Source organism: Puma concolor, chromosome D3 (genome assembly GCF_028749965.1).
Source record: "Puma concolor isolate L17-30 chromosome D3, mPumCon1.1.hap2, whole genome shotgun sequence".
Classification (NCBI taxonomy): Eukaryota; Metazoa; Chordata; class Mammalia; order Carnivora; family Felidae; genus Puma; species Puma concolor.
The window spans coordinates 14018369-14036496 of record NC_141678.1 but is presented as its reverse complement, the minus strand read 5'-3'; the positions used below and the strand labels follow the sequence as shown (position 1 = coordinate 14036496).

At 47.2% G+C, this 18128-nt stretch overlaps 1 protein-coding gene and 1 long non-coding RNA gene across 4 annotated transcripts in view; one reads left to right on the top strand and one right to left on the bottom strand.

Moving 5' to 3' along the window:
* NOS1 (nitric oxide synthase 1) overlaps positions 1–18128 on the top strand; it is a 181940-nt gene that overhangs the window by 147734 nt on the left and 16078 nt on the right. For 2 of the 3 annotated variants that reach the window (XM_086681787.1, XM_025933618.2), the window contains exons 14-21: positions 1742–1886; positions 3182–3286; positions 4195–4253; positions 5207–5308; positions 7818–7934; positions 11648–11822; positions 14704–14842; positions 15284–15362. In XM_086681787.1, coding sequence (XP_086537913.1) covers positions 1742–1886; positions 3182–3286; positions 4195–4253; positions 5207–5308; positions 7818–7934; positions 11648–11822; positions 14704–14842; positions 15284–15362 — 921 coding nt within the window. The remainder of the gene's footprint in view (positions 1–1741; positions 1887–3181; positions 3287–4194; positions 4254–5206; positions 5309–7817; positions 7935–11647; positions 11823–14703; positions 14843–15283; positions 15363–18128) is intronic. The other variant, XM_086681788.1, reaches the window with a different exon arrangement.
* Positions 14132–16860, bottom strand: LOC147575321 (uncharacterized). Its single transcript, XR_015242261.1, has 2 exons — positions 14956–16860; positions 14132–14783 (listed from the first exon to the last, which is right to left on the bottom strand). It is a non-coding gene; the product is annotated as an uncharacterized LOC147575321 (long non-coding RNA).

Sequence of the window (18128 nt, the reverse complement as noted above, 5' to 3'; positions counted from 1 at the left end):
CAAAGCTCAAAGCCATTCACTTGTCCAAGAATCACACAAATACAGTGCGCCATCGAGGAATGGTCTCGCGGTGCCGTAAATAGACCGAACCCAGTTTGGGAGGTCAGAGAGGGCTTCCTTCAGAAGATGACAATTGGGCTGAAGAATGAGATGAATAGACTAAGCTGAGCAAAGGAGAAGAGGGAAGGGGCTTACGGGCCAAGGCCACTGAAGAGTAATAGGCCTGAAGAATGTGTGGCCAGCCAAAGGACCCGCTGACAAGTGAGGTGGGGCTGACCGAGATGATCGAATGGGGATGCCAGCCTTCTCCTAAAGAAAGCGAATTCCACTGGCCCCTTCAGCAGAGACCCCTGTTTGGAGTTAAAGTGCTGGCACAGAAGCTAGGCGTGCACTGAGCTGCTCCTCCATTGGCCCTGTTGGGTCCAGAACTCTCTGGATACAATCCCTAGATGCACAACAGGTGCCACGCAGGCCACAGACCCCAGAAGCGAGGGCTGTGGATCCCACAGGGACTCAAACCCAGGTCCTGGCTCCATTCCCATGGCCCAGAGCACCTGTCTCCCTCTCTCCCTCCTTTCTCTCTCCTTCCACCTAACCCCATCTCCCAGCCAAAAGAGAACACATCAGCAGCCATTCTTTCCTAACAAGAGAATCACAGATATTCTCAGGGAGAGCAGCCTTTGGCTCCAGTTCGGTTCAACTGTTTCTGGGAGAAGGGAGGAAGAAATCTAAAACATTAATTGCACTATTAAGTGAGGGGTAGAAACAATGGGAGTTAATTATAGATGCTTTTTTATGCTCCAGTCATTCAAAGGGAATCCTCCAGGCACCTTTTATTCTTTTCTGTTTCTCCCCCTTGGCTCAGAATGCTCCTGCAATGTGGGTGGTTTCCCTGATTCTAAAAATGATGAATTTACCATCAATAATCCCCAGGTGGGGGTAATTAGCGATTTGTCTACTCTGAGGTTCCTAATAGAGCCGGGATGCTGGCTCAGAAGGTGAGCCCAGCCATTCCCAAGCCACTGCCTGTCTGCCACCCCCGTGCCCTGGTAGATGGGAAGAAAGGAACACTGGCTCTGAATTCTCCATTTGGCAAGAGAGAGCCTCGACTTGATATTTCAACTCCCCAGGGCTCCGGCGGTAGCAGCATCTTTAAAAATCATCCCTTCTTTTGATATTTATTTAGCACCTATTAGATATCAGACTCTGTGCGAGACTCTGAATATGCAAGCCTGACTAAACCAGACTAGTCCTTCCTTTGTGGATCTATAAACCTCTAAATTTCCTTCTAATTCAATGCCTGGTGATTTATTAGTGATTCTTTCTCTCTCTCTCTCTCTCTCTCTCTCTCTCTCTCTCACACACACACACAAATGTAAGCCCCGTGACACCTACTTTTTTATGTTCCTTCGCTCCTATAACTATACCTAGCAGATGTTCTGCACTCAACAAATGTTTAATTAATGAACGAATGAATGAATGAATGAATGATTGTCTTCGGGGGCAATGCTTGGCAAACCAAGGTTCTCAAGACTAGGTTTGGACAACCAAGCAACAAACTAACAAAACCAACCATGGTTTTAAACTTGGGCTTCTAGTGTCCCTAAAACCATCAGAGATCAAGAGAGTAAGTTCTCTCTCGTTACATTTCGAGGATCGTGGTTCTGGCCCCAAAGTCCCAGCCTAGCATCTTCCCTTTTTTCTACATTTCCCATTTTCCTCTCCATTCTTTTCTCTCCAGAGCCGTCAAGTTCTCAGCCAAGCTTATGGGGCAGGCAATGGCCAAGAGGGTCAAGGCGACCATCCTTTATGCCACAGAGACGGGCAAGTCGCAGGCTTATGCTAAAACCTTGTGTGAGATCTTCAAACATGCCTTTGATGCCAAGGTGAGTAGGGGGAAGCGTCAGCTCCCTGGCCCCTGTGGTATGTATAGTTGGAAGGGGAGAGAGTGGAGTCAACAGAGAAGAACCTTTGAGAATGGATGATAGCACATCCCGAGGTAGCCATCAACACACATATGCACATCCACCTAAATTTCAGGGGACTTTGATGTCCTCTCTTCCCATGACATTCTAGGAGTCTAGGAGTCCACAAATTGAAACCCCATCTCAGAGCAAAATCTTAGAGGGTTTATGAAAAAAAAAACATTCTGGGGTCAGCTTGGGAAGCTCTGCATTAAACACAGTTCAGTGGGTTTCTTTGCTGAATGACTTCTTGGAGGCTTGAATTTGCAAGTCTGTACGGCTGACCCTTGAAAAACATCGGGGTTAGGGGCACTGAAAATCCACATGCATCTTTTGACTCCCAAAAACTCAACTACCAATAGCCTATTGTTGACCAGAAGCCTTACTGATAACATGAACAGTTGATTGACATGTTTTGTATGTTACATGTATCATTACCATATTCTTACAATGAAGTAAGCTAGAGAAAGGAAAATGTTATTAAAAAACCATAAGGAAGAGACAATGCATTGACAGTACTGTATTTATTGGAAAAAATCCACGTATAAGTGGACACACACAATTCAAACCCACGTTGTTTTAGGTCAGCTATATTCTAATCTCCCAATGAGAAGGGGATAGAATATAAACATGTTTGTGCATGGCTCACTTATTTTCAAGGAGCCTCTCGGAAGTCTGGGCTTCCCTAGAACCTACTTGGAGAAATGTGGCCCAAGAGATGCTAAGATAGAGGGCAATAATCTTCCTTAAGGCAGGGATCTCGGACTTACTTGGCCCAGGCCCCATACTGCTGGAGGGAGGATTAGCAAGGAGACTGAGCAGACCTGGTTAGATCCAGCCAGGCCATTCCCAGCCTAAAAGTGGTCAAGAAGATTCCCGGATCAGTTGGTTATAAGAAGCCCAACGATCTCAATCAAGATCTGTCTCTATTAGCGGCCAACCCCTTCCACCATTGCCCCAGGTTCTTTGTGGTCCTTCAGGCCACTGTGACTTTAGAAAGGTCCCACACCACCAAAAAGCTTTTAGTGCTACCCACTTGAGCCCATTGCATAGTGACACCCGGAACTTTTGGTTCTTCTTCCAAAGGAGATGGCTCAAGATGACTCATCTTTTTCCTCTCTCTTCTTCTCCTTCACTTTTTGTTCTCTCTTACCTCTTCTCCTTGTCACCACCTCACTTCCTCTCCCCCCACCATCCCTTCCCCCTCACCCACCTAGGTGATGTCCATGGAAGAATATGACATTGTACACCTGGAACATGAAACTCTGGTCCTAGTGGTTACCAGCACTTTTGGCAATGGCGACCCCCCAGAGAATGGGGAGGTAAGACGAGCTTTCACCTGTTCTAGCATGTTCCCCATCAGGGGGAAGAAGGAGGGGCCTCAGTTACACCTGCTGTTCAGTTAGCAAATCCTCCCAGAGCCTCAAAGCCCACGACTTGGATTTGGATCCAAGTTCACAAAGATTTGGGACAGTTCCAAGACCTCAGCCTATTGGTGCCCACTGATGAGCCAATCTTTAGTGACAATGCTGTCGCCTTAGTGAGCTACTTCTTTTGGAATGGATGCTCCAATTAAGAGCTTGGCATCCCCTGCTCCAGATGAGAGAAGTAAAGTCAATACTACTTGGCAATGAGAAAGAATGAAATACGGCCTTTTGTAGCAACATGGATGGAACTGGAGAGTGTTATGCTAAGTGAAATAAGTCATACAGAGAAAGACAGATACCATATGTTTTCACTCGTATGTGGATCCTGAGAAACTTAACAGAAGACCATGGGGGAGGGGAAGGGGGAGAAAAAGTTAGAGAGGGAGGGAGGCAAACCATAAGACTCAAAAAATGAGAATAAACTGAGGGCTGATGGGGCGGGTGGGAGGGAGGGGAGGGTGGGTGATGGGCATTGAGGAGGGCACCTGTTGGGATGAGCACTGGGTGTTGTATGGAAACCAATTAGACAATAAATTTCACATTAAAAAAATTTTGTAAAGAGAAAGCCACAATGGGGATTTGTGTGCTGGGAATTGGGGGTCCACACACTGTAGCCCTTTTATCAGCTGACCCTTTCACACACATCTGCTGCCCAGCCTGAACCCCTAACCATCTCTAACATCCTGGCCCCCAGAGGCATCAGGCTCCTCTTTTACCAGCCAGGACCCCAGATGCTCAGTGCCCTACCCTATTCTGGGTTCTTAGACCCATGCTTCACATTTTACTCCTCTCTTGGCTTCCAGAAATTCGGCTGTGCTTTGATGGAAATGAGGCACCCAAACTCCGTGCAGGAGGAAAGGAAGTAAGTGAATGACCCTCCAGGGTCACATGACATACTCTGTGGGTAACTGAAGATCGTCTTTTGGCCTCTGGGGTTCACATTTGGGTTCTGGCTGGGTTTTGTGACGTAAAGCCCCTTTGTGAGCAATTTTAGCTGGGGGGTGTCTGGAGTCCACTGGGGCTGATATTTTCGCTTCTCTGGTAACTTCACAGCCCCATGTCTCAGTTTCCTTGTCCATACAAATGCCTGCCTTAACTTCTTGTAAGAATCAAAGGAGGAAATAGATATAATAGCTCTAAGCGTCTTATGAAAACTTAGAAGCCCTATGTAAATACCAATTCTTATTATCTTTCCCCTTCGGAAACCTACATTCAAAAACAGCAAAAGTGAGCTCCTTTCCCTAAAACGTTTCCATCAGACGCTCATGGTGGAGTTGTAGCTAATGTAGAGGTTGAGTTCAGTAGATAAGATACCTCACAAGGCAAAAATGAAACAAACCGAAAAAACCTGTAGCCAAAAGACATTCATGCTGAAATCGCATCCCAATGTCAGGTTGGGTTCTAAAGATATTTCCTAAGGTGACAAATACCTGTAATGATGACCACCCTTGCGAAGCCTGTAAGTCCCCCCTAAAGTAGACAACATATGGCGTGTGCATGTTGAGCTGTCTTTCCATTAGGCCAACACGGCGTCTCCTCCAGCGTGGAGCAGAGCAGACGCCACAGCTGACTGGTGTTTGGAGATGGCGGTCTGCGGAAAACCTCTCCTGGGTTTCTCTTAGCCAAGCACCTGTTGCCAAACTCACATACATTCGTTCCATATCCAAGGGGTAGCTGAGTCCCGTGATCGGTCATCTTTGACCATGAGCACCTGAGTCCTCGCTCTCCCTGCCCTTCTTTCCCAGGTGGCCATCACAGGCTCCCCCTCACCCCTCCTTCAGGGAGAGAGAGGGCACCATCCATTCTCCCCTCTAGGTACCCGGAACCCTTGCGTTTCTTTCCCCGTAAAGGGCCTCCCCTCCCCCAAGGTGACACAGAAGTCCATGGTCTGGCTGCAGCCCGTGACAGCCAGCAGAGGTAGAGTGCGTGTGTGCATGTGTGTATGTGTGTGCATGCGTGCATGTGTGTGCAGGCGTGCGTGTGTGTGCACATGCATATGTGTGCATGTGCATATGCGTGCGTATGTGTGCAGGCATGCATTATGTGCACGTGTGCGTGCATGTGTGTGTACATGTGCGTGTGTGCACATGCGTTCGTGCACATGTATCTAGCGCGTTCATATGTGCATGCAGGCGTGTGTGCGCAAGGCGTGTGTGATTGTGCACATGTGCATGCATGTCCGATGCCCAAGCATCCAAAGCCACCTCTGGGTATCAAGGAGACCTGCCCTCTAACCCGGGCTGTGCCACTAACTCACTAAGCAGGCTTGAGCAAGGCGTTTGACCTCTCTGGACCTCAGTCTTTCTCATCTGCCAAATGGGGAGAACCCATCTCTGCCCTGACCACCTCTGGGACTTGTTGAGAGGATCAAAGGATAAAAACAAAGAGGAAAGCATTTGGAAAAACCTCAAACCTCATACAAATACATGTGCTGTTATTTTTAACCCACAACCATCAACCATCCCTCCCACACTAACAACACAGCCACCCCCTGATATGTTGCATGACTTATTTGGAGAAGTGACTCAGTGTGAGACTATTTTAGGGCAGAAAATACACTTACATATATTTAGAACTTTCCTGATGCTGGAACAAAAACTTTGAAGAACATCCAGCTTAGAAACCCTGCTGCCAGAATGCACAGTGTCTTTTTTTTTTTTTTTTTCTTTCGTCTTCTGCACTCATATTTGTTAAGCTGTTGTGTTTTGGTTTTGGTCTCTTGTTTTGGGGGGAGTTGTTCTGTTTCGTTTTTTTGGTCTGGGGATTTTCTTTTGGTTTTTATTTTGTTTTTGCCTTGTCTGAGAACAAACCTTACCACTTTTAGAGGAAAACGGGGAAACTGGATCTTTTTTTGAAGTCTCAAAGCTCCTGAGCCTCTCGTGCTGAGGTCTGAGTTCCAGTGACATCTTCCTTCCCCTTCAAAATCGTCTAACAAGAAATTCAATCTCTTTTTATGCCATGTCTCAGTGCGGAATGTTTTCCACATTGACTTGAAATGGGAAATGTGACAGATGCTTGAAACATCCAAGGACCATAACTTGATGAAGAGAGAGTATTGAATGGGAATTGTCCAGCACGATCCAATGAAACTTTCTAAATGCTCTATGTCTGTGCCATCCGATAGGGCAGCCACTAGCCACACGTGGCCCTTGAGCACTTGACATGTGGCCAGTGCAAGTGAGGAACAGAATTTTTAACTGTATTTATTTTGAATCAATTTAACTTTACTTTTTTTTTTTTTTTAATTTTTTTTTCAACGTTTATTTATTTTTGGGACAGAGAGAGACAGAGCATGAACGGGGGAGGGGCAGAGAGAGAGGGAGACACAGAATCGGAAACAGGCTCCAGGCTCTGAGCCATCAGCCCAGAGCCTGACGCGGGGCTCGAACTCACGGACCGCGAGATCGTGACCTGGCTGAAGTCGGACGCTTAACCGACTGCGCCACCCAGGCGCCCCTTAACTTTACTTTTAAATAGCCACATGTACGGGCGCCTGGTGGCTCAGTTGCTTAAGCGTCCGACTTCGGCTCAGGTCATGATCTCACAGTTTGTGGGTTCGAGCCCCGCCTTGGGCTCTGTGTTGTCAGCGCGGAGCCTAGAACCTGCTTCGGATTCTGTGTCTCCCTCCCTGCCCCTCCCCTACTCTCTCTCTCAAAAAATGAATAAACATTAAAAAAAGTTTTTTTTAAATAGCCACACAGAGATACCAGGGTGGACATCCCCAGTTAGTTCCTGGCTACTCAAAGTTAGGTCTGGGGATCAGCAGCATTGGTACCTCTTGGATGCTTGTTAGAATGCAGAACTTTAGGCCCTGCCCAGATCTGCTGAATCAGAATCTGCACTTTCTGGGGCGCCTGGGTGGCTCAGTCGGTTAAGCGTCCGACTTCGGCTCAGGTCATGATCTTACAGCACATGGGTTCGAGTCCCTCATCTGTCTCTGTGCTGACAGCTCAGAGCCTGGAGCCTGCTTCAAATTCTGTCTCCCTCTCCCTCTCTGCCCCTCCCCCGCTCATGCTCTGTCTCTTTCAAAAATAAATAAACATTAAAAAATTAAAAAAAAAAAAGAATCTGCACTTTAACAGCATCCCAAGATGATTCTTGTGCTTGTTAAAATTTGGGAAGCAACGAAGCGTTTTCTAATGGTTAGGGGGTGGTCTGATCTATTCGTGACTTTTTTGCCAATTAAATCGTTTTGGCTGTCTGGCTCTCAAGATCCCTGAGTTGAGTATGGTCAGAAACCTCTTTAAATACAAACGGGGTCATGTGCAGATGGCTAGCTCTAGTGGTGGGTGAGTAAGTTTATCCATTCTGGAAGAGTCCATGGAAGTGTTATGGTCTCAACCAACATGCAAGAGAAGGTCCTTGAAACAGGACCTCAGGAGGAGGTTCCAAGCCAGAGCTCACAGGGTCTCTTCTGTTTTGGCAGGAGCTACAAGGTCCGATTCAATAGTGTTTCCTCGTATTCTGACTCCCATAAATCATCAGGCGACGGGCCAGACCTCAGAGACAACTTTGAGAGTGCTGGACCCCTGGCCAACGTGAGGTGAGCAGGGGTCAAGGGCTTCAGGGAAGCCATCTTGGGGAACTGGATTTAGTTGCAAAGTGGGCTTAAGGTTCCTCCCTTGTATTCCTGTCCGTCTCTTGAATAACCAGCCACACTCTAGCTCTCTGGGGACTCCCCTCGCCCCATTAAAGCACACTACCCAGACCCCTTCCTATACACACTCTGTCAGAGCCCCATCACCCAAATCTCGCCCCGTCATCAGCACATCATTTGTGCCAAAGGATATTAATCCCTGGAAATTACTCAGTAAGCTGCCCTTCCCAATGATATGTTACACCTAAGAGAAACTTCTGGAGACACCCTGCCATGCCCCAGTGGCTCTCAACCTGGGACACACATCAAAATCATCTGGAGATGTTTGCAATATACTGATAATCAAGCCCCATTTCCAGAGATTCTGATGTAATTGGTCTAGAATTGGGCAAGTATTGCTTTTTTTTTTTTTTTTTTTTAATTTCCCCAAGTGACTCTAATGTGCAGTCTGATTCAAAAAATACTGGCCTAACCCCATGTTTACCAAAGGGCAGTGGTCACATACCAAGAGATCATTTTATATGGGATACGGGCAGATATTTTATATTTCAACAGTTGGGAATGCGGTCCAATGAGCATTTAGAAAGAAAGAAAACTGCAGATCCCTGGTTTCACAGATGTTTGTGAAAACAAGGTTGATGCACACTGAGTATCCGGGCCTGGCCACAAATCTTTCCGACCTTTGCTAACCGAACCTTTTCCTACCTGCTCAGGACAGTGCTCGGTAGATGGAACACATCACGAGGGGTCCTGGATATTGAAGTCTTATGCCCAGTAGAGCACGTTGTAATAGACTTTATTTTTTCCAAGCAGTTTTAGGTTCACAGCAAAACTTAGAGGAAGATACAGAGAATTCCCATATATCCCCTCCCCCAACAGAAACAGCCTCTTCCAACCAGCAGCGTCTCCATCCAGAGTGGTCCATTGGTACGGTTGATGAACCTACACTAACACATCATCATCACGCAAAGTGCATAGTGTACATCCGGGTTCACCCTTGGTGTTATTTTCTATGGGGTTTGACATCAGTGCGTTGTTTTAGTTTGACATTGAAACACCGGTTTTGTGCGTTGACAGCCGGACCCGGTTTTCTCTTGTTGAATCTATCACGGCTCAGAGCAGGCATTGGCAAGCTGTAGCCTGGAGACCCAATCCAGCCTGACCACTGTATGTTTTTACACAACCCATGAGCTGGGAGTGGTTTTTGCACTTGGACATTGGCAATTCACTTGAGGATAGAAACCGTTACCGTTGAACCCCAATTAAGCAAAATGCCACCCACCCCCCCAAACAAGGAACCCCAGTCTCCTAGGTAGACATATGATTAAACAATCATCCTCAATAACTGTAATTAATAGTTTTTTAAATTTTTATGTCATCAATAAAAACGTGCAGGAATTTGTTTTCTCTCTGTTATGAAGGCATCCACATAACAGCTTCGATTTTGTTTCTTGGCCTAGAAACCTAAAAATATTTACTCTCCGGCCCCATGTCTAATAAGTTTGCCAATTCCTGGTGTGGAGGCTTAAAATGGGAAGTTTGAAACCCCCAGGTGAAGGTCATAATGGAAACGTGAGTCTGGGAGATGACTGGGAGGCAGGTCTTTAGGTGCATCGGGAAACGTATTAGTGCATGAATTACCCGAACCACCTGCTAGTGAACACAAGTGGTTTTGGTGAGGTGGTGAAGACAAATTCAAAGCAAGCTAAACAGCGGTAATAAGTAAATAATAGTATCAGCAGTGGTCAACGTATGGTGACGTCGTGAACGTCAACATCGCATGTTTGAGGAACAACGGCTTAACCACAAAGCCATTACTCGTGCTGGGGATTTCCAGTCTCCCCTGGGCTGACGTTAAGGGGGGCGTGGCTTGGGAAAGAAGTTCCTGGCCCCCCTCCAATCAGTCCACTCCTAGTTATCAGCTCTCCTGTCACACCATCACCCTTGGAGGAAAAGGTGAGGAACCCACCTCCAGGAAGGGCATGAGCGGGCAGGTGGGGGAGGGGGGCTGAGGGGGCAAACACTGCCTAATCCCATGTACTTTCTTTAGAAAGCCTCTACAACCAGGGAAAGAAGGGCAGGAGAGGAGAAGAGGCCCAGAGAGGAAGCATGCATGTGGGATTAAAAGAAGCAGATGTTAACCCATGCTAACCTTCACCTGACCCGTGAGACCCCTGGAGCCATGTCAAGTGCATTCTCCAATGACAGAGAGAATGGGAGTCCCTTCCCAGATTCCCCTCCTCCTCTCTGCTTCCCCCATCTCAATCTTTCGCCAACCTGACCCCTTCATTCTGAACAAACGGATTGGGAGGCAGAGGCAGAGACAGTATGGAATAGCCCACACGGATCCACGCCTGGGCTTGTCTGAGATGACAGTCTCCAGCAGAAAACTCCAGGCTAGGAAAGACGTGGGGTGGGGCGTTCTGGTCCCACTTGTGTGAACCTGTCACTTCTGTCCCAGTGACGTCGAGACCCACAGCCAGGACCAAGTGTCAGTCGGACAGCGAACTAGCAAGAGTGGCCATCTGACACACAGCCCTCCCCTTCTCATACCTCAGTCAAGGCCACCCCACCTTCACAGAGAGGAAAATCTCATTACCCTGACCCCCGCTGATTCAAGCAGCCACGTTTTCTTGGTGGAACCTATGCAGAGAGGGTTTGTGAGGCAAATTAATGTCAGAGACATTGCAAGGGGTGGAGTCAGCATCTTTATAAATCTTCCATCCCCTTGTAGAAGCACCTGTTTACACACCAACATTTGATGTGGGTTTTTTAAAGTTTTTATTTTAATTCCAGTTAGTCAACACACAGCGAACATTTGACGTGCTAATGACAAGGCCTTCTGATCTCGTTAATGCAGGTCCCTGAGGACTTCTGTGTTATGGTTTTCATTACCTGTGTACTTAAAACTAATCTGCTTGTGTCCCTTGTAGAATTCAAGCCCCCCCATAAAATAGACTAATTTCTCCAGCTTAGAAAGGGGCACACAAGACACAGCCAATGGTTCTGGGTCATCGCTATCCCCAGCTCATCCTCCTTAGGACCATTGGGAATTTTCTCCTGAGGATGGTCCTACCTTGCAGAGACCAGAAGGAGAGGAGAAGAGGCCCCAAGGGCTCCCAGATTTTTTAAAATGGCCTAACCCAGGTGGGCTTGGGGCTGTCTGACCACCATGGGCTAATGGAGATGCTTCTGGCGATGCCAGATGTGTTAGTCTGCTCAAGCTACTGTAACAAAATATCAGAATGGGTGGCTTCAACAACAGAAATTTATCTGCTCACAGTTCTGGAGGCTGGAAGTCCAAGATCAAGGTGCCAGTAAGATTGGTCTCTGGTGAGGCCTCTCTTCCTGGTTTGCAGATGGCTGCCTTCTTGCTGTGCCCTCACATGGCCTTTTCTCTGTGCACATTCAGAGTGAGAGAATGCTATTGGGTGTTTCTTCCTCTTCTTCTAAGGACACAAGTCCCATTGGACTAGGGACCATCCTTATGACTGTATTTAACCTCAGTTACCACCTTAAAGTCCCCATCTCCAAATACAGCCATCTTAGGGGTTAGGGTTTCGATATATGAATTTAGGGGAGACATGGAGTCCAAAAAACCAGACGCCCCTCATGCCCCACAGTCCCCTAACCCAGACCATCTGTTGTCTCCTCGGCAGGTTCTCTGTATTTGGCCTTGGCTCCCGGGCTTACCCTCATTTCTGCGCCTTTGGACATGCCGTGGACACCCTCCTGGAGGAGCTGGGAGGAGAGAGGATCCTGAAGATGAGGGAGGGAGACGAGCTCTGTGGGCAGGAAGAGGCTTTCAGGACGTGGGCCAAGAAGGTCTTCAAGGTAATCACCTGCCCAGATCCCAGAGACCCAGGGGGAGAAGTCATGACCCCCGAGACCTCCAAAGACAGAGTGCCTACACCATATGAAATAGAAGAAACCTGAGAGAACTGGTATTTCCCCACCGTGTGTCCAGCCAGGATACAGCTTTAAACAACTCAGATGAGTTTGGGTGGCCTTAAAACACACATTCTTCACCCAGAATCTAACCTCCTGCATCACGGGCAAGGAGTTGGTCTATAAAACATTGTGCTCTTGGAATTTCAGAGCTGGGAGGAATCCATCCCTCGCTCACATTTGGTAGACAAGTAGACAAAAAAACCATAAAGTAGGTTAGCCACACCAGGGGGCTGTGCCTCGACCTGGAACTCAGATCTCACCGATTTGTCTACTTTGACATACTTATCCCTCTTGAGCTAGATCTTTGCTGACCAATGCAGGAGCCGCCGGCCCCATGTGCTATTTAAATGTAAATGTGAATGAATTCACATTCAGTAGGATGAATGGACAAGTGAATATAGTAGGTCTCTACAGTGACATATTATTTAGCCATAAAAAGTATAAAGAACTTATACCTGCTACAACGTGGATGGACCTTGAAAGCATTATGCTAAGTGCAAGAAGCCAGACACAGAAGGTCTATGATTCCGTTTAGATGAAGTGTCCACAATAGACAAACCCATACAGACAGAAATTAGAGTAGTGGTTGCTAGGGGGTTGGGGCCGTGGTTGTGCAACTTTGTAAATACACTCAAACCCACTGAATTGTACATTTGAAAGTGATGAATTTTATGTTACGTGAAAAATTTCTAGGGGCACCTGAGTGGCTTAGTCATTTAAGCATCTGACTCTTGATTTCGGCTCAGGTCACAATCTCGCGGTCATGAGATCAAGCCCCATGTTGGGCTCTGCTCTGATAGAGTGGATCCTGCTTGGGATTCTCTCTTTCTCCCTCTCTCTCTGCCCCTCCTCCCCCTCTCTCTTTCAAAATAAATAAATAAACATTTTTTAAAAATTTGCATATATATATATGTACATAGAAATAATTAGGTGATTAATTATAATATATAATATTGTATATGAAGACAGAAATATTATATATTGCATAATTGCAGAAATATATTGATATTACATAAAATAATTAAATATATTTATATACTATAATAGATGTATAAAATTTTAATTTTTCATTAAATATGTAACTATTTAATATACACCTATTAAATAGAATTTTAAGAACTCTATTTAATATACACATATTATATAGAATTTAAAATCTCATTCCTTGGCTGTGCATTTCATATTTTCAGCAGCCACAAATAGCTATTGGTTACTATATGAGACAGCACAGAACATTCCCATCATGATGGAACCTCGTATTGCACAGGGCTATTCTAGACATGAGGTCACAGGGGAAGAAATGCATAATGGCCTTCTATCTGCATGGGGGCATGATTCGATTGGCCATCCTGGGAAAACGGAAAGCCATGAATACGGACCTGCCACCTGTCACCTGCTCCTTCCTCCATCCTGGAATGCATTCTCTTCAGCAGCCCCAGGAGAAAGCGGATTAGGTAGCTGCCTATCATCCAGTTGGCATTTTCCGTCCTGCATGTAAATGCAGATAGAAAGAGGGGAAACTGAGGCCCCTGAGCTAGAAGGATATTTATGGGGGGAGGCTGTGTCCATAAGCCTCTTTCTGGATTTCTTCCTAGATGAGGAGAACTGAGATAACTCGGCTCTTTTTACCTTGAGAAAACTATGGTTCTTGACTTCGTCAGCCAACTTCGATTGAACGCCCCAGAGTCAGGGTCTGTTACAAGCCCCTATACCCTTTGGTTATCACCGCCCCCCTCCCATCAAACTCCCAGTCCTGACAACCGCTAATCTACTTCCTGTCTCTGGGGAGCTGCCTGTTCTGGACATTTCATACGAATGAAATCATTTAATATGTGGTCTTTTGAAACCGGCTCATTCACTTAGCATGTTTTCAAGGTTCGTCCACATTGCAATATATATATTAGTACCTCATTGCTTTTTATGGCCAAATGATACTTTGTTGTACGTATATATCATATTTTGGTTAGCCGTTCATCAACTGATGGACATTTAGATTGTCTGAAAATCAACGCAAGGCCAAAAAAGGGTTAAATCTGCCCTTAAAAGCTTTTTAATTATCCGTGGCTTTTATTCCAAAAACCTGAATTCCAAACAGTAATTCTTAGGACCACTAAAGTCGGAGAACTTATGAACTTGGCAAAAAAAAAAAAAAAAAAAAGGAAAAGAAAGGAAGAAAATTTCATATGCAGGTATTCAAACATTCAGTATGTTCTGCTTTTAATGTAATTTTTTAAACCTTTAGAGGAAGATGGATGGGAAATTCTAAGGTGTTTATTTTCTTTTTTAATGTTAGGTCTCTACAAATATTGGTTTTAGGAATAAATGACGTAGAAGTTACATGTTAAGTAGAGGTTAAATCCTAAACTTATTAGTAAATATGATATGTCCAGCACATCAAAGGCGTTCAAAAAATACTGGATGGATTAGTGGATGGATTGATGGATGATTGGCTGGCAGGTATGTGGTGGGATGGAGAGATGGATGGGTAGGAGGGTAGATAGATGGAAGGAGGGAAGGAAGGAAGGAAGGGTAGATGGAGAGATGGACAGATGGATGGATGAATAGATGGAAGGAAGGGAGGGAGGGGGAGAGAGGAAGGAAGGGAGGGAGGATGAATGGGTGGGTAGGCGGAGGGATGGAAGGATGAATGGACAGATGGGCGGATGGATGGATGGATGGAGGGATTCATGTCATGATTTCGAGCTGTTGGTGGAGAGTCCCTCTTGGCTGAAAGAAGTCACCGGAAGCCCTGTGTGTGCCACAGGCAGCCTGCGATGTGTTCTGCGTGGGAGATGACGTCAACATTGAGAAGGCAAACAACTCCCTCATCAGCAACGACCGCAGCTGGAAAAGAAACAAGTTCCGCCTCACCTACGTGGCCGAAGCTCCGGAACTTACACAAGGTACCTCTCCCCCCGCTCCTGGGGAGGCACGCAAGACGGTGGGGGGCAGGGGGGCAGAAAAGACAGGAGTTCTCACCTCCACCCACTTAGAGGAGGTGGGTTTCATTGCTTACCTTTCGTGCAATCCTCTCAAAACAAGTCCACTGCCGGCGCCCCCCCCCCACCCCTGCTCAGCCAGGCGTGTCCTTGGATGTCCCTCCCTCCAGCAGGAGGATGTCACTCTGACCTCTTCTTCTCAACTCAGCTTGACCAGATTTGCTTTTCCTTCGCATTCTCCACAGCCGGCACCACCACCCCCCCCCCCCGAGTCTTTTCTTTCACCTCTTGGCTTCACTCTGGGGGACAGTGGAAGTGTGAAGGGAGGGTCAGTAGAAGCTGGAAGGTTTGCACCGACCACAGTTTAACCCCCTCTCAGGAAGACTGTTGTTTTGCTCCCCGCAGGTCTATCCAATGTCCACAAAAAGCGGGTCTCGGCCGCTCGACTCCTCAGCCGCCAAAACCTTCAGAGCCCTAAATCCAGGTAGGAGCACCTTCGGTGGGCTCGGGGTTACCCCCCTGTGCTCCGGGGGTCACCCACGATCGGGGCGGAGAGTCCTGGTTGGCTCGGGGGACTGGCTTCCCCGTTACTATTCCAAGTGACACGGGGACCCCCCTGCTGCCTTGCAGCATCGAGATTTTCCTGCTTTCCCTTTGCCAAGCTCGGACCTAGAAGGTCCAGGAACGGAGATGGTGGCGACCATCGCGGAAAGCAGAAACAGGAAGGATTTATGAGGCACTTTTGATATAGACCGCACCCTTGTCAGACTGCTAATGTGCATCACACCCCAGCATCCCGGTCAGAGAGCATTTCCTCCTTGTGGGTCCTTCTTCTCTGTGGAGTCTTGAAAACTGGCTACCCGGACTCCGTTGAAATTCCTCTGGGACGACAGGAGGTTCGTCACCTCACAAAACAGCCCGCGCTGTGTTTCGAAGTGCAGGTTGTCAGATATCATCTTACTCTCGCTATGACCAGAGGGCATCTTCCTAGCACTTCATTTTGACCCCGGTTATACTCGAGCGACACCCAAACCAGATTCAGTTCTTCCAAATGGGAGACCCGCTAAGAGCCAAAGCCACCAACCAGCTTCTCCTGGGGTCTTGATTCCTTCCCGTCGTTCTTCCTAAGGCCTAGTTTCCCGAGCCTTTCGCTTTCGTCAAAGGACACGCTGTGCCCTGCCGGGGATGTCATTCTCAGACCTGGTCACAGTGCAGTGGAGGACCTGTCGGAGCCGCCACGGGCCCCGAGGCTCTTATAACCTTATAACCACCCGCCCCCTGCCGTTTGAGCGGGACACGCTGAGGCCGCCCAAGATGTCAGGCGTTGTCCTGATTGCCACGCTGCTCTCGCATTAAGCTTGCACCCTTGCTGCTCTTAGTCATCGAGTGTTTTCAGAGTGATGGAGCCAGGTCCATCCATCACTGTCCTTGAGTAAACAGTATTTGTGGCCTTAATGAAGTCCTTTGCATTGATCCCTATTGAAAGGCATTTTTTTTTTCACTTTCCAGTTACAGCCCACAACGCTCTTTTGAAATCTTGATTCTTTGCACATGGCATACTACAAAGAGTAGGCTCGCAAGCTGGACAGCCCTGGGTTCTGCTGCATACCAGCTGTGTGACCGTGGGCAAAGTCACTCAGGGCCTCGGAGCCCCATCTCCTTATGTCAAAGGAGAGTGGTGGCCATAAAGATCGCTGATGGTTAGCTAGTGCTTTGTGTGTGCCGAGCACTGTGTTGAGTGCTCTCTGTGTGGGATCTCCCAGAACTCTTTGACCAGCCCAGGAAGTAGGTGCTCCTCTGATCATCAACACTTTAAACATGAAGAATGGCGATCAGAAAATGCCAGTGACTTTTCCAAGGTCACGCAGACTCGGTTCTCTGACTCCAAAGTCTGTATGCCGGATGGCTCCACATGTGACCTCAAGAGCATTGCAAAGCCGTTGTATTAAGGACAAGGTGCACAAAACAACCAGCATATCATACGTCTCCCTTCTCTTCCTTGTCTGTCCCAGCATCAAACACCTGCAAACTTAGTATGCATGCTTTCTACGTGGGCTCCAAACCTCTGATAAAGTTACCAGCAGGATGAAGCCCCCAGAGCTCTCATGTTCTCTCTTAGCTCCTCAAGCATGAAAGAAATGGATTGGGAAATTAATCCCTTTGAATAATTAGTTAAATGCTATATTCGGAGCATAATGATCTCTGATACAGGGAGGGACTCTGTATCTGAAATACGCACCCTACTTCCCAGTCTGCCCTGTGGAAAGCGATGACTTTGGTAGCCCAGAGGAGAAGGGACCGAGAATCCACTGGAAATTTCCTTTAGCAACAAGCTCTGAAAAACCAGATCACAAAAATTACTCCCTAAACCATAAAAAGCAAGGTCCTTTGCAAATGTTCTGCATGCTAAGTTGGACCGAGTCCCAGAATAACCCCCACTCACCTCTGGAAAGGACAGCCGACTCTATGCTGAGGGAGAGAATACTTCAGCAAGGTTAGGACCTGGAACGTAGTATTAAAATCAGTCATGAAGGAGCACAAAAAGAATCAGATTGTATACAGGTGTCTACGTCTTTAGAAGCACAATCCGTAACACTACCTCTTTTCAGGCTTTCTATCATCTCCAGCTTTATAAGTTGGGGTTTTTTTAAAAGGATGATTGAGGCAAAAAGTGTGATACTCTCTCCCATTTTCCCCCTGCCCAAGTCGGCACAAAGTCACGGTTTTGGGGCCAGGAGGCCATGAGCAAGATATCACAAATCTTTCTCCGCCCCACAGACCCTTAATTGCAGGCAAAGTGACCTGCAATTTCTCTTTCTCATCGAAAGAGAAAAATGACCACGGTTACTGCCTGGCCAGGAGATACACTTTTTGGTACACCAATTAGCAAACAATAGAGAAGCAGATATAATGGAGTGGTAATGGGTAATCGGGTTGGGTGATCTTAAGTCCCAGATGTCAGAAGGAGGAAGGAAGACACAGGGTAGGCTTTAGAAAGGAAATGAGGACAAAGGAGGAGCGTCCAGGCAGAGGCTGGCAGGAGCCAAGGTGCGGCAGGGGTCCTGAGCACTGAGGCATCGTGGAGGGTGGCAGGACATCACAACGGACAGTTCCTGGTGGGGGAGCTCTCGATTCGTGTCTCGCCTCGGATGAAATTGCTTCTCTCCAACTTTCCCGCTTCGGCAGAGAACATCGACATTTGGCTTAACCCAAAAACTCAAGCGTCCATCTTGCCTCCTGGCCCTCCCTT